Below are 20,326 nucleotides of genomic sequence, written 5' to 3'. Positions count from 1 at the left end.
GCAGGTAGAACTGGTAAAATCTGGGAGAAAAAAGACCTGATGACTTCTGAGTAAGGCAGGTGGACTGTAGCAATGTCCCTGTCCTGGCTGTGATCTTGGACTAGAGCTACGCTAGATGGGGGGAAACGGGGGGTAGGGGAGAGGTACACAGGAACTTTCTGTATCATTTCTTATAACTGCATGTGAATATCCAATTATCTCAAAATAAAGTTTCAAAATACTGACTTAAAAGTGAATGGCTATAAATCCTCCATTGACTTTCACCAGGTTCCACTGAAAATGTACTCCTATGGAGAGTAAACTATCACATCATGTAAAAAAAAAACAACTGTGCTTAGACAAAAAGAAAAAAGAATTGTAAATAATAAAGGAAAAAGGAGTGTTTTCTAATGGAAATAAATATCACTCAGCGATTCACATGGCATTTCTACCAAAAATGAAATTTGATGCTTCGCTTTTCTATTTAGAGAGCACGTGTTTTCCTAAAAGAAAACAAGAAAAAATATATAGAGAGAGAGTGAAAACACCCATAATTTCACCCCCAATTACAGATATGACCTTATTTCCCTTCCAGGTTGGTCCACGTGCAGAAACGTGCTTTTTGTGGTTAGAAATGCAATGTGTCTATAATTCTGTGGCTTGCTTTTACTTTAACATCATACTATAAACATTTTCGTGCAGCTACACAGTATCCATCATTGTTGCATTTCAACGGCTGCAAATCATTCCGTTGAGTGTACTGCGATGTAATTAATTACCCTTCTCCTGTTGATGATTTGGTTTGCTTCTAATTGGGTGCTATAATATAGGCCAGACTGAACACTGTACAGATAACTCGTTCTCCTCTTACAAGTCTTTTCTTCAGTATAGAAAATTCAAATTTCTGGAGGTTGAATTACTGGCTCAAAAGATATGAATGCTCACTTGTATAGGTTTTCCTACACAATACCAAATTGCCCTCAATTTACAACGATCAATTTCCATTCCCATCAACAGCATGGAGGAGGCCCAGTTCACCATTATTTTGCGTATGTGCTAACACCGGGTATTAACATTTTTACATTTTCCTGTCAATTGAAAAAGTGCCTTGTTTTAATTTGCATGTGGGGATGAAGAGAAGGCACGGCTTTTCTGCAGGTTTGTTCATTAAAGTTTCCCCTCCATTTTGAATCCTTATCGTTTCTGCCAGGATTTTCATCTTCTGCATCTTTGAAAACTGCAGGCAGCCTCGTATAGACACTGAGAAATCAATTTCCCCTTGAAAGCTACAAATGGCGGTGGTGGCTTTTCACAGGGCATAAAGTAAGTCTGAGAGATACTTTATATACTTCTCAGAGCAGCGAAAAGCCAAAGATGGCTGCCTGGCCTGTCAAGGTAAGGCTGGAACTTTCCTCACAATCTCCCTACTTTGGTGGCTTTAACTAAATCTTCTGATTCTATGTAACCGTAGTTTTTTTTTTTCTTCTTCTTCTTCTTTATAATGGCTCCCATTCTTCTGATCTTTTCAAATGCTTTCCCGGGAAAATGTGCATGCTAAATCTGTCCGATGTCTGTCTGAAGGTTTAGGTACAAGGGTCCTCAGGTTTGTAACAGTTTATTGCAGACGCAAGAACAGAATAAAAAGCAGGCCTGGCGTTATGGATTAATGAAGCCAGAGGTGGCTGGGATACAAGGACCTATCAGGTGAAGAACTGCTCACTCAATCAAAAGCCATGGTGTAGTCCATCCTGCAGACGCGGGTGCTTATCCACTATTCAGAGGTAGAGGAAATACTTGTACAAATACCTGCAGGTTACTGGAAAGCACTAGAATGGATATCACTTCTTCTCTTTCCCCTTCTCACAAGACTTGTTTTGATTACCCACAAACTCCACTGCACCAAGAGCAACAGGCCAGAAAATTTCATTCAAAATGCAAATGAAACCAATAATCTGTACCGCTAATACACCCTCCCCTGTTATCAACCCCATCCCTCCCCTCCCCCTGCTACCACCTTGACTGCCCCTCAAATTCCAGATGCACGGAACGTCTACTCCACAGCTGTGGCCTCCAAAGCTGCCTTTGTGTTGGAACAGTGCCCCTCCATTTGTAATAACTGAGGCAGAAATTTTTAGAAAACATGGTTTATAACAGAAATCCCAATAGCACCGCTTTTTGTGAATTATAGAACTGCGCTTTGAAAAGACAAGTGTCCACGCCAAACAGTGAAATGATGATACTTTACTCGCATCCACTACCTTTCCATTTTAATTTTATGAATATTGCAAATTGTAACACTCATGTTATAACCTCCGAAGGGAATAATTGATACAAGCAGTGTCCATCAGTTATAAATTTCCCATGACATGAATAAAATGGCAAGAACGAATTATGATGACTGCTAAGAAGAAGATGCCTTGGATGAGTCATTATTATGTGGAAGTGATAGTTTTCAAACACAGCAAGCAGCTTCTAACTGTGACTGGAAAGAGCTAAGGAAAAAGGCAGCAGAAAGGCACGAACCTGAGAAGCTCCACGGTCTCAGAGTACATGGTGTACGGAGACTTGGCTTCCAGAGGGTCGCGCTCCATCGCGTTGCCACATTCGGTGAAGGACAGGGCTGCATCGGCATAATTCACGGCTTTGCCAAATTTCTCAAACTGAAACAGGAAGAAGACTTGCCAACATGACGGTCCCTCTTCTCTCCTTCATCTAAAGCAGTGGTGTTCAACCCGGGGCAACGTTACACCCCTCCCCCAGGGAACATTTGGCAATGTCTGGAGACCTTTTCGGTTGTCAACACTAGGGATGAGGGGTGTCTAGTGGACAGAGGCCGGAGATGCTGCTAAACATCCCTCAATGCACAGGACAGCGCCCACAGTGGAGAACTGCCCAGCCCAACAGTGCCAAGGTTGACCTATGGAGGGGAGCAATTAGGAATTTGTCTAGACAAGGATGTAACTGATTTCAGGTTCTATTGCCATGACATGGAGGCTGGCTGAGAAGAGAAAACTGCAGCCAAGGTATCATGTCTTTGTGGTATTCCTGTTGTTGTTATCTTTTTGGTGGGCCAGGATCCAAATCACGGCCTCGACTAGTTTCTCTTGACTACATTTACTAGACTGGTCATCATAATGTCCTCTAGACAGAGCTTGCAATGAAACCCTGCTTTTTACAAGCCTCCTGGACAACTAACCCGTTTAGTCTTTGCTTGGAACTCTAGATGAGCACATCATCCCCACCCCCAGGAGAAGAGTAACAAATGGATGCTATCGCCATGAAAAACGGGAAGTCGCAGTGTGACTGTTGACGATCATCACATCACTTTCACTGTAAATGATGGTCTGACACAGTGTGTCAAAAAGCCCCCAGGGTTTCCCTGGTGGCGCAGTGGTTGGGAGTCCGCCTGCCGATGCAGGGGACGTGGGTTCGTGCCCCGGTCCGGGAGGATCCCACATGCCGCGGAGCGGCTGGGCCCGTGAGCCATGGCCGCTGAGCCTGCGCGTCCGGAGCCCATGCTCCGCAACGGGAGAGGCCACAGCAGTGAGAGGCCCGCGTACCTCAAAAAAAAAAAAAGCCCCCAAATATAGCACTACTAAATATTTTAGTTTAGTAAAATTTCATCGCAAAAGGTTTTAGCCCTGCTAATGGTCACGATTAAATTGACTCAGACATACTGATTTCTTTTTTATGTGTAATGAATATTATATATGACACTTTTATAGTGAGTATTTTCTAACAGTATTTAACATTTTCAATTTTTGATAGCTGGATGGAAGAATTCCACTAATACAGAATTTCATGTGAAAGAACCAATAGAATGCAGATTGAGCTATTCTAATTTTCTTGTATACCTTTTATCAAAATATTTTCTATGCAACTGTGAAGGTTTCAACTCTCAAAATGGCAGAGTAGCTAGCTGTCTCTAGCAAAGGATTAAGTACATCTATAAAATGATGAGTTACAGGTCCTGCAGAATCGCTTGCTGTAAATGACTCTCTTTGCAATAAAGGTTCTCCAGCTTTTATGTACTGCAGGAACTCTGTGGTTTCCTTTCTGAAAGCTGTTGTGGAAAAATACCGGTTTCAGCCCAATTCAAAGCGATTTTATGAAAACCTCCTTCTTCTCTTGCCTTACAAGATAATTTCTTTAGGTCATCTGACCCTGATTGGTTCTCCCCTGTGGAAATTAAGCTTTGCATCCTGATTTTTGAAACTGACTTTTCATTTGCAAGCCCATAGCTGGAAGGCTCCTTAAAGATCACCTGGCCCAAATCTCTCTTTTTGCAAAAGGAGTAACTGAAGTCCAGAGAGAAGACTACATGGGCCACAGGGCCAATTAGGGGCTTGAACTCCAAAGGAGTGTCTAGCTCTGGTGTAGACGTAAGCCAAGCAAAGACATCTTCCTCTAAATGAGTATTTCTCAACCTTTTCTTTTTTTCTTATCATTCCTCCCCACCCCCACCCGCACCCCCCACCGAGGGAGATATTTTAGATTTTTTTTTTCACACACCCCATGGAAATTTTAATACTAAAGACACACCGATTATCTCCTTATGTACCGTGGCCCTTTGGAGGGCAGTGGATGGTGGCCACGCGCAAGTCACGGCGCAGAGACCGTCGTGGTCCTCCGTTACAGCCCTCCCAGTGGCAAACAGCACAGGGCAGCTAAGTCCTGGCTGGACACGATGTGATGATGGAGGGTGTGATTTTTTTTTTAACCCAACGGAGTTGAACTGACACCTCTAATTATGCTGGGCTTTAGTCAAAGGTGAGGACCCTGAATTGAGGGCAGTGGTTCTCAACCTTGGCTTCACTTGGGAATCACCCGGGGGAAGCTTAAACACCCATGCCTGGGTCCCAGTGTCGGAAATTCTGATTCCATTTCTCTGGGGTGCGGCTTGGGCATCAGGGCTAGTTTAAAGCTCCCCAAGTGATTGTACCACACGACTGAGACCCCCTGTTAGGTGGCTCAGTCAATCAGACGACTCCCCATGCTCTCACAGCCCTTGGAGGCAGCGAGGCCAAGTGTTGGGGGAAATCTAGAGAACAGAACCTCCTTCTGTGTGCGGGGACCTAGGCTGGCTGTGGGCCTCACTCTGGAAACATGTCATCAAATGCAGCAAGGAGCTGAGATTTTTCTACAGACCTGAGTTTCCCAGAGCTAATGACTGAGGCCACTTAACTGGCTCTCAGCAGCCCTCTCCCTGCCCACACCCAGTTCGGGCTTACTGGAACCCATGGGAGCTCCCACCTTCCCCAGCGCAGTTTCAAAGGTCATTTCAAAATCACTTGAAAGACAGTACAAGTGGGGCTTCCCTGGTGGCGCAGTGGTTGAGAGTCCGCCTGCCCATGCGGGGGACGCGGGTTCGTGCCCCGGTCCGGGAAGATCCCACGTGCCGCGGAGCGGCTGGGCCCGTGAGCCATGGCCGCTGAGCCTGTGCGCCCGGAGCCTGTGCTCCGCAACGGGAGAGGCCACAGCAGTGAGAGGCCCGCGTACCGCAAAAAAAAAAAAAAAAAAAAAAAAGACAGTACAAGCCATTAAGCTTCTGAAGTTGGAGCGAGGGGAAGAAGAGTGGGAAAACCGAGAAACGGCAACATGGCACCAAGACCTTGGGGAATCCCAGTGCTAAGGAATTAACCAGCTCCAATCGCTCTATGTCACAGCAGCAATGAAAAGGTTTGACTCGTCTGTAAAGTGCCTTCTTTGTTTTCCTTCAAAGCCTAATACCTGGATGGGAGGACGGCAACGGGAGAAAGGAAACCTACCAGGGCGTCAGCTTTGTGCTTCAGCTTCTTCGCCTCTTGCATGTAATAATCAGCGTTGTGAACCCTAAACAAACAAAACGAGCACGTTCAGAAAGCAATGTTTCATCTTTTCATTAAAAGACCGAATAGTCACAATTTGGGGGGGGCTATAAATCCATTCCTATACAATGCCTTGAACGGGGCCGATGAATGCTTGTCCTGCATATAATAACCGAGCTTGAAATAGTCCAGTGAATGAAATCGGAAGTGCATAATGGCCCATTAGGATAAATACCCACATCCTCCAACCCCAACCATTCCAGCTGCCCAAACAGATCCAAGAGAACCTAGCTATAATTCTCTTTGCTGGCACACAGTTCTATCTGAGGACACGGGTAAGCAAGGAGGACCAAGTAGGCTGGGATTCAGCACCTGCCTTTGGAAACAGTAACAGAGCTCCACAATTAAAATGGGCCAGCGACGTTTCTCGATGGGGATAGAGGTGTGTGTGAGGAGGGGAGAAATCTACTTTCAAGGCTATAGGAGCTGCACTGCTGCCTCTGAGGCCTTATTTTCGGGTGACACATGCACGGTGCTCGAAAAGCCATACTTCCCCCACCCCCGTTCACCACTCCAGAGAATCTGGGGACAACATACGAGTCATCAAAAGTGAGCTTGGGTCTCCGGACATTGGTAGTGCTGCTGGAAAGAACGGGCAGGGCCGCCCAGGATGTCATCTCCAGGTGACTGCTGTCCATGAGGCCAGTAGTGATGGTGGAGGTGATGGTGGAAATGGTAGTGGTAGTGGTGGTGGTAGTGGCAGTGGCCGTGGCAGTGGCCGTGACAGTGGCGGTGACAATGGCAGTAGCAGTGACAGTGGCAGTGGCAACAGCAGTGTTGGTGACAGTGACGGTGGCAGAGGCTGCCTTTTTTGGAGTGTCTCCCTCCTGGGAAAAAGGAGGACAAAGAATTTCCATTAGGACCAGATTTTTAGAGCATCTTTTCATAAATGCTTTGCATGTCAAGCACACCAGGAAATGAGACGAGAGAGAAGAAAACAATGCGCACAGCTGGAGGATACACAGGTGACCCCGCTACATGTCATGAACTCCGGGAATCACCAGCTTTTGTTCTATGATGACACCAAACACCAAGCTAGCCACGTGCTGTGACTACATAGCTCCATCATCTCAGTGACACAGTCATTGGTGAAGGTCTAAATCCAGTTGGGGATGTGGGGGGGGGGGGGAGGGGACGAATGGGAAGGGGAGGGAAGGATAGAGAGAGGGAGAGAGAGAAGAGAGAGAGAGAGAGAGAGAGATTATCACCCTGACGTGTATATTTTTGATAAGGAAACCGGCCGCGGCTGGGGCTGCCTTTCCGTTCACGTGAGGCCTTGAGTGCTTTCCTGCTAGCGATGCCACAGGAGCGCCTCTTCATTTCCAGGCCTTGGGGGGGGGGGGGTGAAAACTCATCTGTACCAGGTCAAAAATCAAAGGAGTCAGAGACTTCTGAGTTCCACCCTGAACTGTCATTGCCATAGAAAGAATGGGATCCAGATGAATGAGGTAGGTGGGAAGATCTGTAACGATGTGACGCTCCGTGTCACGAGACCGCCTGCCGCGTTCACGCCGCTGACTCCGCCCCCATGCCCCCCTCTGGCAACTGCGGGACGATCCTGACTGTTCTACCTCTGACCGTACTTGCCGTGGTGCCACTTACTCCTTCTCCTCGTCTGAGCTGGGATCCCTCCAAGGCTGGCGTCCCCCAACGTTCATTCCTCAGCTCTTCTCTCTTGACCTCGACAGGATTTGCCAGTCTTGTGTGCACTGGCACAGATCTGACAATAAGCAGGTATAACTCCCCGAGGGGAAACCTCCACCTGTAACCCTCTCTCTGATGCTACTGCAGTGATCGCTTCTGGAGAGTTCCACCAAGATGGCCCACCAGCACCTCAACTTGCTCTGAAACCAAACTGACATCCAAACCAGTCCCCTTGCTCTGTGAATGGCAGGACGGGCTCCCCTGTCACCAAGGCCGGTAAGGGCATGGTGGTCATCCCGGGGCCAGGGGGCATCAGAAGCCGTGTCCTCCCCACCTTGCCTTCCACCTGAGCTTCTCTGCTTGAACCAGTTGTAGATATTGAAGTTCTGGAAATGATTTCATTTCAAAACGGGATCACGCTCCCGAAACTCTTTTTGAAAACCATTGCTCTACTCCATCCCTTATTTCTCCTTCTCCATCACCCCCGTCCAATCCATTACAAAGTCCTGTTCACTCCCTCCCCGCAGTGTCTCACAACCTGTCCCTTCCTCCTCTGAAGCCTCGAAGTGCAGGCTCTCGTGGCTTCAGCCACAGTCGATCACACAGCCTCCTGGCCGAACGCCCGACCTCTGAGCTAGCTTTTCCAATCACCCTCCATCTGCTGCCTGCCAGCCGGAGCTCCCTGCATTTCACTGCCTTGCGGCTGAGTGCAAACCCCAGGCTGAGCTCCTCTGCTGGTGTGTAAGGCCCTTCCTGACCTGGCTTCACCCTTCCCGACTCCCTCCGATGAACCTGCCACCAAACTGAACTCATCAGGCTTTCTCCACTTTCCTGCTCTGGGTCCTTCGCAGTCTTAGGGTTGAAAAAGCCTCCTCTTCGTTACTTTTTTCACCTTGCGATAATGTACTGTATTTTTTCAGCGTTTAAACTGAGGGAAAATACACAAGACACCCAAATTTACCACCTCAACCATTTTTAAATGCCCAGCGCGCTAGCGTTAGGCACGTTTACATCACCGTGCAACCGATCTCCAGGGCTCTTAGATCTCGCAAAGCTGAAACTCTGTGCCCATTAGACCATAACCCTCCATCCCCTTACTACCCCCAGCCCCTGGCAATCACCCTTCTAGTTTCTGTCTTTGCAAATCTGACTCCTCGAGGTCCCACGTGTAAGTGGAATCATACACTCTTTGTCTGTTTGGGCCTGGCTGATCTCATTTAGCACGGTGTCCTCAAGGTTCACCCAAGTTGTAGCACATGGCAGAATTTCCTTCCTTTTGAAGACTGGATAATATTCCACTGTGCGTAGAGACCACACTCCTGTTTAATCATTTCCCCTCATTACTAAACCCTACTTAACACTCTCAGCACAAACCAGCTCAACAAATGCCTTCCCAGGAAAACTGCCTCATGTATATGGCCAGAAGCGCTTTAAACCTTTTTGGTCTCTTTAGAGACGGGAAGGGTGTGTCTCAAGCCCTCCCCTAAGACACCAATCGGCAGCTATTTCGTACCCGAGTTTATCGAGCACACGTCTCATTGCTCACCTTAGACTGGGAGCCCTTTAGGTGCTGGGGCCGTCTCTGATTTATTACACTCCCACCCCAGCCCCGTCCCGCTACCCCACCGCCCAGTGCACTCAGTGATCTGCTGAACACAGGCCTGCCTGCCTTAATCAAAAGGGTCACTTTAGAGTGAAGAGTCAAATGTGAACATTTCTTATATCCATGAAAGTCTTATTTTTTCCACTTCATCCCGGACCTTCCGATTATCAAAAATTCTTACCGTCAAGAGCTCATTGCGATAACTGTGCTGAGAGACCGCACATCTAAAAATGGTTATGGTGGATACGTAGGAAAGCATTTAAAGTTCATCACGGATTTATTCAACCCAAACACATAAAAAACTCAGAGGCATCTGAACTCGAACTCCTAAGCCAGCTCCACGCTTCTACCGCCAAAGCCAGATGACCCAGATCAAACAGCTGAGTCAGCCCCAGAGAGAGCCACGTGTCTGTACGGCCAAGATAGGTGACAAGAACCCTGAAACACCATGTCCACCACGCACGTGGAGGTGATGTCGGTCATGGCACATCTGACTGGAAACGGCTGCGTTCAGCCATGATCGTGTAAGTCATATAGACACGTCCTCTGTTGACCCTCACTCATCCATTGAGTCAATAAACAGGACTTCGTGCATACATGGGACAGAGAAGACTCTGAGAGCAGAAAATGGAAAATGTTTTCGGAGCTGGAAGAACCTGTATAGATCATCTAGTCAAATTTACTCATTTCATGGACTCAAAGAGGTTTCATAATTTGCCCAAGGTCACAGAACAGATTTGTTGTGGTGTTAGCGCTATGTGTCAAGCAAGTCTCTTAACTTCCACAAAGCCTCTCAGATTTCAAGCCATTAATAGAGAAAACTAATGGCCAGAGAAGACGCAACAGGTACTCAATCCATCATGGGGACCCCGGTGATTTCCTTGAGAAAAAAATGCCCTTGCGGGATCCTCTTATTATCACTGTCATAATAACATCTCTAGTAAGCATCTAATTATTTGTGACCGTGTACTAGGCACTAGATGAAGAGAACTGCCTAGACATGGCGTATGCCCTCCGAAAGCTTGCGGTAGGAGAAAGCCTCCGTTGGAGTTTATAACATTAATTACATTCAGTATGAAAAATAGGATTGATAGTGTAATTACTGTTTAGAATAGACAGTTTCATTCCTAACATTATAAGTCAGCATCTTTAAACGTGAATGCAAATATAATGTGGGCACACACACATACAAATTTCATTTGGAAAATGACAACTTTGTAATAGAGCAATTTCTTTATGTCACCAATAAAATTTACCTAGATATGTATGTCATCTAGTCATCTCAGATGATGGAGGGCTTTAAATTGTGGTCCTTAAAGCTCAGAGGCCTCGTGGCTTTTCATGAAGTGTTAAATGGGCGCTTTTGGTTCAGGGGCCACCAGGTTGGTGCTAGACATTTGAAAACTCATTGATTTTCATGCATTTGCTTTTTATACTACACTTAAAGGAGATCAGATGCATGTGGATGCTGTATCTCCACATACGTGCATTTACCCAAAAAGGCAGGTACATTTGCCATTAACATTCACTAGCGACACTATCGCTCATGGTTTTCACGGTTCAGGTACCTATCTATACCTGGGGCAGATAAAAAGACATTGTGTATAGATGAGAAAAGCGAAACAACTTCGCAATTATTTATGCTAATCGAGCAGCAGTGCAGAAAATCGAAAGGATGGGATAATCCTTGAGCTTGGCTTAGAGAACCACAATTGTGTGATTTTAGCAAGAGATTCACCTTTTAAACTCCATCCTTTTGAGTCACTATTTGAAAACACAATTCACACCTGCTAAGCTGGGTGGTGGAAAGACGTAACTTGGGAGTCCCGGCCCCAGTTCCATGACCTTGGGCAATTCCGTCCATTTGTTCTCTCCCTTTCGGTAAATGATCAGTGCCTCCCATGTGCCAGATGCTGTGGACAGTATTGTGGAAGTGTCCCCCACCCCCAAGATCTGAAGGGATTGGACCAGAGGACGTCCAAGGCCCTGAATGCCTGCATAATAATCTGTTTGGAGAAGTTAAGACTGGAATGAAAAATTCATCTTGAGTTCAGTTAGATAATCTGGGTCAACTTGTTTCCACCTGACAATGATAAGATTTCTTCTAAGATGCTTACATTTACAGATATCCCTTTGAAAGTAGCACAGAATTTGCCTTCACTCCTCTTAGGTTTGTTCGAGGTGATCTGTCCAATCACAGGGATGGTCTTGTCTTGACTGAAGGGACCATTATTGCCACTGACATTCCTGCGGCGCGGAGGATCCTCTGGCAGTGGGGAAAGTGGAGGGGGAAACAGCTTTTCTTCTTTTCTTCTGTTTGCTCTCCTGGATGAATTATTTCTGTGTAAACAAAAAGTACGGGGTGTCAGAAAGTGTTGTCTCTCTTTATTCTGAGCTGTCCCATGATGCTGATACTTTCAGCTAAAGTAATGTGTTGGCTGATAGTCCTTTACTTGTGGTGAAGAGTATACACAAAAACGCATAGAGACATAGGTATCTACAGAGAGGGAGCCCTCCCTATAGACTGAGTTATAGATAAATGCAACCATATGTATCTAAGAATAAACACGGGTCTTTGAAACAGAACTCCCTGATAAATGGAAATGTCTAATGGAATGTTGCCCCAGTGTGATATCTGTAACCTTTTAAGATTACTGTTAAGTAGATTTTTATGGAAAATCCAATGCAGACTTTAATCCCATCATTTTTCAGGCTGGTTCCTACTTATTCTGCCCTACGACTTAACTGCATGGTCACACAACAAACAGTACAATAAACAATTAGTGGAAGGATACTTTCCTAAGAAATACTATGCTTATACATTACACAGAAATAAATAACGCACTAAATACTTGGGTTACATTGCAAATTGTATGTTCCAACTGTTCTACCCAAGACATAATGAGCCCCTGACCTTAAGTTGTTATACTGAAGCACTGATGTACTCCGGTTTACAGAAGTCCATTTGACAAATATTTTGTCGTCTTTCCATGAGACATCTGCAGTCCTAGAAGCGCTCCTGTGCTTTCAAACTGATTCATCTGCCCGTTAAGTGGGCATCATCAAACAGACTGAGACTTCAAATAAAACAGAACAACTAAAACCTTATGCCAGCTGCTTAACATGGTAACTGGGCCGTGGATTTTTATTTTAGTTACCGTCTTAGACTAATCGATGAAGATTACTTGAATTTTAATCTTTTCTTAGACAACTAATATTGTACCGTGCAGCCGTTTACTTTTCATGATCATTGACTACAATTTTCAACAGCAAATTAAGTCAACAAGAATTTATGTTTTCCTCTTGGTCAATTTCAGTCAGTGTCTAGAAATATAGATTTACAATATCTCAAAGCAGTCCCGTCGCTCCACTTCTGCCGCCCAAATTTGCCATTTGTAACGATATTTGTCATCTTCTGTTTCATAAATGCGGGCCTATGTCAATTTTTGTCAGGCAGCCGGATTTTCAGAAAATTCACTGTTTCTGCCATTACCTTAATGGATTTAAATTAATTACAGGGGCTTCCCTGGTGGTGCAGTGGTTGAGAATCTGCCTGCTAATACAGGGGACACGGGTTCGAGCCCTGATCCGGGAGGATCCCGCATGTCGCGGAGCAACTGGGCCCGTGAGCCACAACTACTGAGCCTTGCGCGTCTGGAGCCTGTGCTCCGCAACAAGAGAGGCCGCGATAGTGAGAGGCGCGCACACCGCGATGAAGAGTGGCCCCCGCTCGCCACAACTAGAGAAAGCCCTCGCACAGAAACGAAGACCCAACACAGCAAAAATAAAATTAATTAATTAATTAAAAAAAGACCAAAGAAAAAAATTAATTACAAAATATTTGCCAATGGATTTTTCAAACTGCTTGGGCATGAAGAATCATTTTAAGATAGTGGTGATGCCTGAAGAAAATAATGGTGAAAACATGGATTAGGATGCACGTCCACGAGGAGGCTCCACCAACATCAGCCCACGCTGAGTATAATCATTACGGAGGAATCGGACTTTGGGGAATTTACACAGAAAGGAGTCGAGCATTGCTGTGGCATCTACGGGAGTGACTGGGTTCCTTACCTATGACCACTCCTGCACTACCTGAGCTGCCGGAGAAGAGGGTGGGGCTGCAAGGGGAAGAGCTGTTCCCTAGAGGCAGTCCATTTGCCACTGGCAACTATCGTTGTGCCAGGCCTCCCCATCTGCCATTGTACACGGTACATCGTTCCCAGTACAGTACATTCAGTGCGATGGGCACAGTCGTCTGGCCCCCCTTCCGTCTGTATGATAGCGACCTGGAACCATGTGGCCTTTAACGACTTCCTGGGTGAAGACACCCAGGGAGCATTTTCTAGAGACCACTCTGCCATCATTTTGGCTTCTTACTATAAGGGCACTGCTTGTATAGGCTCTGGCTCTTGTATAGGAGGACAGCAAGCAAGAGAGTCCCCCATTTAATGCCTCAGAGGCCCTTCTGATGGTTCAAGCCCCAAAGAAGGGGCAGGGAACTCATCAGGGCCCTTCTGGTGGACGATGGGAAACTCCAGCTGTCATAGGCTGGTGTGGCATCCTTTGCTAGGTTTAGAATATTCATTGAGAAAAGCGAATGTTGTCTTATAGAAATTTCCAAGGATTTAGTCTGAAGGGTCAACAAAGCACAAAGGAGCAGACAAAGCTTGAGGAGAGGGCTTCCAGGAGAAGACCTCCGAGAGGTCTGTCCTGCTTCTTCTCCCTCAACTCCCGATTTTTTCCCCGCAGACATGGATTTGCTGGACAAGTGTTAAGAACCCGAGCCAGGCCCTTCCTGAATGATAAATGCTACTAGGTAAACACTGCTCTCCGAACTACTATTATTATTACTATATTATTATTATTATTAGACATCGATTTAATATTGATTTAATATTTAATATTTGATCATCTCTCTTCCATGAAATGGGGACCAGTGACAGATCACTGGGTCGCTGAAGGAGGCTCGCAATGGGGACTGATGGTGTGGCAATGCCCCACAGTTCCCTGGCTCTTCCTTGTGCCCTCAGGTGGCCCGGCCCGAATAGATTGAATCTGGGAACTGGGGCAGTACCGCCACTACAGGGACACCACTTTAGCCCTTCCTCCTTGGAAAGGAGGAGGGCCCTGGAATGACAGTGTTTGACCACTGGGAAAGAAGTCTGTTTCCCCACATTCCTGGCCCACCCTGGGGTAAAAAGAGCTTCGGGTCCACAGGGAGACGGGCAGCCTAGGGCCAAATCTCCTTATTATACTGAGCGGATCTAGCGGTCATTGGTCTTTTCCTACCTTTCATCTCTAAACAACAAGGATCCAAACAAGTGTTAGCTGATAACTTATTTCCGACATCTTATCTGTGGCGGATTGATGCCCTATCACTGATGTTAAACAGTAATCTGTGAAATCAATTGTGAGCAGCAGTTATGGCCATATTGCCTCTCTGCTCTGGGCTGCTAATAGGCTCCCAAACTGGTCTTTGGTGGAAGTAATCTCTAATTTTGAATGAATTTATGGCAATAATTATCCAGACGGAATGGTTCCAGTAGCTGACACGACTGTTGGGGAAATGATATGTGTAAGACAGAAGGACTCCATCACAGTGTTTGGTAGGGAAGGCTGGGGTCGCGTGAGTGAGGACGGTACAAGGAGGCCTCCTGCCTGACTCTGGTACCTTCTGCAAAGAGGGAGATGGGAGAAGAGGTGCCGGCCGATCGGCATGAACGCGTCCATCCCTAGCCGGCTTTTCCCAGCACAGAACTGCCTGGGGCTTGGGGGCACTCCCAGACAGCTCCATCTCTCTGGCCTCCCCTTGGCCTCTGAGGAGTTCAGCATGGAGCTGCTAGCCCTCAAGCTTCATATTCGCGTTGAGAAATGACACCAAAGAGGAAGCGGCTGCCGAGTCATCCTGTCGAGGCCAAGGGGTTGCTTTCCAGGGAAATCTTTCGATTTATCACCATCAGAACTGGAAGTTGCCCAGAAGGAGGTGATTTGGCTCAAGGGATAGGTGTCTCTTGATGCTGCCCCTTTTAAATTCATTTACTTCCTCTTACCCTTCACTCAGTGCTAAAAGTTCACTTTCGCTGATTTTTTGGTCATCAATCTGAGTTGGAATAAAGAAATGTTGCTAAAAAGCTCAAGGAGTCACCCCAAATCTGGCGGCCTGAGCGCCACCCTTTATCCCACCCTTGTTAGACTGGTGGTCAGAGACTGCTGTCAGGACAGGACTGAGAGACTCCTGTTTCTTACCTAACATTCCTCTGGGACAGGACCCCCTGCCCCCGGGCCAAGGGTTCATTTGGGATTTCTTAAGAGTCTGAACAAGCAAGGGCAAACTCACTCTTTAGTGCTGGGAGGTTTCTGGGGGGGAGCTGGTGAGATGCAAGGTGGTAGCAGGCAGATGGTGGCCGCCTCCTCCAGGCGTTGCTTCTTCTCAGGGATTTTCTCCACAACTTCTGTTGGCTTTAACAGGAAGAAAAAATACACACAGTTTGAAATCCATGGCACATGCAGACATTTAAAAACAACGAGCAAGGGAGACAGCTGGCTTCTATTTTAAGTCCTAGATTAGGTAGGGGAGTTAAAAGTGCACCTTTGATCAGACAGAAAAGCGATCAGTCTTGCCTCGCCTACTCCAACCAAGAAGCTGGCATCTGAGAGGGTGAAGCTGTGATGTGAGCCTCTGATCGGGTGGCACAGGGATATCATACCAAAAGTGAAGAGAATCTATGGTTTTCAGACACTTCTTCCAGCAGCAACGCCTCCACAAATGAGTAGTTTAGAAACTAACACTGCAATTCTAACACGGCATAAATCCTGTCCAAGTACCCTGGGGGTTTAGAGTAACATATAAAGGTCACTTCTACAACCAAAAATATGCAAGGAAGTTAACCACATGCAAGGCACACCTTTGGACCTTCAGGTACTGGTTCTGAAGGTCCACTTTTACTGCTGGTTGTGCTGCTGTCATCACTAAGAGCAGGGAAACAGTCCTTTGTCCTATCAGACTCTTTGGTCCTCCTATTTGGACCAGACTTTGGTCCCTAGTTTGGAATACTCTCATTGAATAACTTGGTGCACAGCTCAGAGATAACACCGTCTGTGAATCTCTAAAGCTGAACGATGACTTAAACCACCCTTGCAGGATCCCCCATGGCAGCCATTCAAAATAATATTACTCAAATATCACCATGAGATGATGTTACACTAAAAGACTACTGTGAGAGCCAGAGATGCAACACAACGAACTTACCGGACACAAACTCACTTCCCCAGATGCACGGGAAATGGAAGAGGCCATGCTGGGTTTCACCTTATGATTATATCTGTAGCCCTGGAATCCAACCCTAATGTCTTGCAGGTGAGGTTTTTACAAGTCAAGCCGACCACACAGGTCAGGGGGCCAAGCAGGCTGGACAGAACGTGTGTCTAGTAGGAGCCAGGATAATCGACATATAACTGGGTTGCAGGGATCCTGATGTCTGCATGGAGAAATTAACAAGGCCTAGAGGATGCATGTTGACCTTAGGAATCCTTGGTGCCCCACTGCTGCTGGTGCGGTGGGGGACTACGGAATAACGACCCATGAATCTGGCTGCCTGGGGAAGGAGCCTCTTCATATTCTCCATTGCTACACATCACGTGCCATATTGGATGCTCTTGACATTGGTTGGCAAACCTTGATTATCCCTAACACTTCCTCCCTGGTCATGTCAAATACTGCATTCCCCACGGAAAGCATCATTGCCTTCCCCAAAGACTGCAATCCACTGTCACCAGCCTGCTGGAAAAGGAGACTCAAGACCCAAGTAGCTCCCAGACAGCCGCGGCTCCCGATCACGTGGCGGGCCACGCCTGACGGCTTACCTTGTGCTTACGCTTGCCCTTGGGGGCGGCTTTATCCGCAGCAGCCGGGGCAGCTGCCTGCCGCCTGGGCTTTGCGGCTGTCTCCTTGTGGTCTGGCTTGGCCGGCGCCGCCTGCAGTGAGCTGTGGCCAGGCACTCGAGACAGTAGGTCGAGGTCAATCTTCACCCAGAGATTTTTCAGATTCTCGGATCTCGGAGGGGAGAGGTGATCTCGGAGAGGAGACAGAAGCTCGGTTTGCCCGACAGGGATGGGTGGAAAAGCAGGCTCCTCACTGGGGACGGGCGGGTTGATGCTGCTGAAGGTGCTGAGGGTCAGGCTGGCCCCGCAGGTGTCCTTGGACTTGGCAGCGTTGCCCCCAGGAGCCATGCAAGGAGGCAGGACTTTGATCTGCAGGGTCTCCTCCTGATCTGTGCTGGAATCAGACGTAGACGAGTCGGTTTCAATGAATTCCCGGGACTTCGGCACGATCTTGCCAGGCCCTCGGTACTTCTTCTTCTCGGCAGCCAAGGGGATGCTGGGCCTCGGTTCTTTCCTAGGGACCGGCTTGTGGGCGGTGGCTTTGCTGCGGCCTCTCGGGGGCTCAGGAAGCTCCATGCTTTCCTTTTCTTTGGGAGTGCTGCTGGAGATATTTGGTTTGGGCCAGGTAAATTCCTCAATGCTGGGGTTCTTCTCGACCCTCTTGGGCTGTTTTTTCCCAATTGTCCTTTGAGATGCTGTCTCGAGAGTTGTCGACAATTTATGCTTCAGAGCCTTTGTTTCTGGAATTTTGGGGGTGGGCCGTGGACGGGCTTTCTCCCTGATGAGACTGAGGAGAGGCCTCTCTTTGGGTTCAGCCGGGACCTGGCTGGGGTTTGCCTTCACCTTGACCTGGACTTCCATTGGCTGTATGATTGGAGGAGGTACAGAGATCGTCTCCATGGGTGTTTCATTTTGGCCGCAAATAAACGACTTGTTCTGAGATGTCACTTTGTTCAGCCATTTGTCCAGCTGCCACTTGTTGGTGGAGGGCGGCTCAGGCTGCAGATTGAGAAACGGTGGCAAGAATGAATTTCACCTTTGGAAAGAAGTCAGGAGGACCCTCAGTGCACTGACTGTTGGGTGATAAAAGCCTGGGCTGTCAGGTGACCATTCACACATTTAGAAACATACACGGACTTCACATTCATCACGTTCCCTAGATGGCCAAATACTCCACACACCGGCTCCAATCTACTTATTTAAACTAAGTTCCACGGCTCTTCTGAAACTATCCCCTACTTTGGCCAGCAAGGAAGGAATTATTCACAGAGAGTTTTTCCAGAGAGTGGGGCAGGGAGGCCTGGGAGGGAATCTGGTTCCCAAAGTCCTTTGGTGGGACTCATTACTCAACCTCTTAGCAGGAGGCCGAGGTAGTGATCTCTGGTCCTGAAAAGAAATGTAAGCGTGCCTCAAGTGTAATTCTAAAGGAAAGGCTTTCTCTCTGCCAGACTGCCAGGGCCTCCTATACGATGCTGTAATTCACTGCAAAAAGAAGAGGCCTTCTGTATTTTCACTGAAGGATGAAAAGATTTGACTTCCAAAAAAACACTGCACTTTCCTCAGTGTATGGGCAATAACCAATTTACGGGGACACGCACGCAGACGTCAGCGTCCGCCGTTAAGCCATGGAAATGATGCGTACAATTCGGGGTGCTTGATTCCCAAGTCTGAATTCTGCCTGTTGAACTAAAAGAGCCATCATTTTTATTAGAACTCCTCTTTTTTGAAAGGCATCAGCTGAGGCTTATGGCGCCAGCCAATAGAGGGTGACAGAATTCAAAAGACTCTGAGTAGCCGTGATTCCAACCCGCACAGAGCAACGGCAGGTAAGTGTCAAGGCAATCGGTGCGGCTGCCACTGTTGGCAGCAGAGCGCGAGGTTAAGGGCCCCAGCTCTGGTAGCACACAGACCCTGGCTTCAGTCCTGCCCGTGAGATCTTGGGAAAGTCCTTTCTTACCCTCTCAGAACCTCATTCTCTCATCTGTAAAATGGGATAATAATAGCAAGGACCCCATAGAGCTGTTATGAGGATGAAAGGAGAGAATCTGAGTCACGAGCTTCTCACGGTGCCCGGCGTGTGATCTACATTCAAGAAGTGTGAGCTATTATATTAGCAGTAATGTTACTATGGCACATTCTTCTGTTATTCTTTTCTGATTATCGACAAACGAGCGTGCCCAGAGCCATGGAGGGATCAGTTTGCTGTACGAGGTGCAGGCTCAGGGGAGCTGAGAGGCTGGTACTCAGAGAGGATGAGAGGGGAAGGACAGGGTTTTTAACTCCAAATTGTAATTCTGGTATTCTGTGGGGCTGTGTGAAATGTTTTCATGAATTACCATCGAGTACACTTGAAGAATATTAATTGAAATTAAAAAAGAAATACCTGTGACCTTTCAACCATCACGCTTCTCGGGTCTTACTTGCCGAGGGACTTTCATCACTTCAACCTAGAGGAAGGGGTGGCGTCCCCAGAGCTAGAAGTGGGTCTGGACTGGCTTTGCTGATTCTCTGGAAGGTGAAGTTGCGAGCCCAGTGATTACCAGTCCAGTGTAATAGTAACGGGGAGGCTCAAGGCTCAGAGTAGCTGAGTGAGTCACACGGCAAAGAAATGTCTGTTAGAGACCACGCGAGTACATGTGTTAGAAGAAAAAAATGCTATCAAACACCTGAGTACTTTTCTGACGTGTATACTGTGCTGAAGCCCTCATCGCGCTGGAATACTGTGATTCTTGTATTGTGTGTGTGCAGGTCGGAGGTGCTGCCTCGGGGCAGGTAAGCTGTGGCTGGGGCCCCGGCCCGTCACCCACCTCTGGCGTGGCCACGCGCGGCGCCTCATTGGCTTCACTGTCGGTGGTGCTGCTTTCAGTGTCTGAGTCTGACTCTGAGCTGCTCTCAGAGTCACTGGAGCTGCCGGATCCCCCGCTGGCTGGCGCTGCAGGTGTGGGCTGAGGCGTGGCCAAGAGCGGGCTGAAAGGAAAACGACACCACTCGGTCTCAGACCAGCTGGAAAAGAGCCCAGGTCAGCATAAAGGCTGATGATTTGTGAGGGGCAGGTGAGTGGAGCTTGCCATCCCATTTCACAGGAGGCCCCGTGAGTGACCCACAGGTCTGTCAAGGGGCTCTGATCTTAGCTACAGGCACAGCACTGCCCTCTCGGCAAGAAGGGGCGAGTTGAATCCTCGCTTTCGTCATGGGAGACTGAGGTTCAGAGAAGCGAGACTGGGACCGTGGCCTCTCAGGTCCCTCGGAGGGCAGGGCTGTGTAAAGATATTCGCGGCCAGGTGTCCAGCGCCCGGCCCCAAGGTAAGCAAGAGCTGACCATGTGAATTAGGGGATGACAGGACGCACT

At 47.6% G+C, this 20,326-nt stretch overlaps 1 protein-coding gene across 4 annotated transcripts in view; it reads right to left on the bottom strand.

Moving 5' to 3' along the window:
* The window catches only part of AFF2 (AF4/FMR2 family member 2), a 495,614-nt gene that overhangs the window by 20,749 nt on the left and 454,539 nt on the right, over positions 1-20,326 (bottom strand). For all 4 annotated transcript variants that reach the window (XM_032620526.1, XM_032620528.1, XM_032620527.1 and 1 more), the window contains 7 exons: positions 19,785-19,944; positions 16,960-17,976; positions 15,434-15,555; positions 11,211-11,433; positions 6,384-6,673; positions 5,748-5,811; positions 2,503-2,639 (listed from right to left, as the gene is read on the bottom strand). In XM_032620526.1, coding sequence (XP_032476417.1) covers positions 2,503-2,639; positions 5,748-5,811; positions 6,384-6,673; positions 11,211-11,433; positions 15,434-15,555; positions 16,960-17,976; positions 19,785-19,944 — 2,013 coding nt within the window. The remainder of the gene's footprint in view (positions 1-2,502; positions 2,640-5,747; positions 5,812-6,383; positions 6,674-11,210; positions 11,434-15,433; positions 15,556-16,959; positions 17,977-19,784; positions 19,945-20,326) is intronic.

Source organism: Phocoena sinus, chromosome X (assembly GCF_008692025.1).
Source record: "Phocoena sinus isolate mPhoSin1 chromosome X, mPhoSin1.pri, whole genome shotgun sequence".
Lineage (NCBI taxonomy): Eukaryota > Metazoa > Chordata > Mammalia > Artiodactyla > Phocoenidae > Phocoena > Phocoena sinus.
The sequence above is the reverse complement of the archived record's forward strand: the minus strand, read 5'-3'. Positions and strand labels throughout refer to the sequence as shown.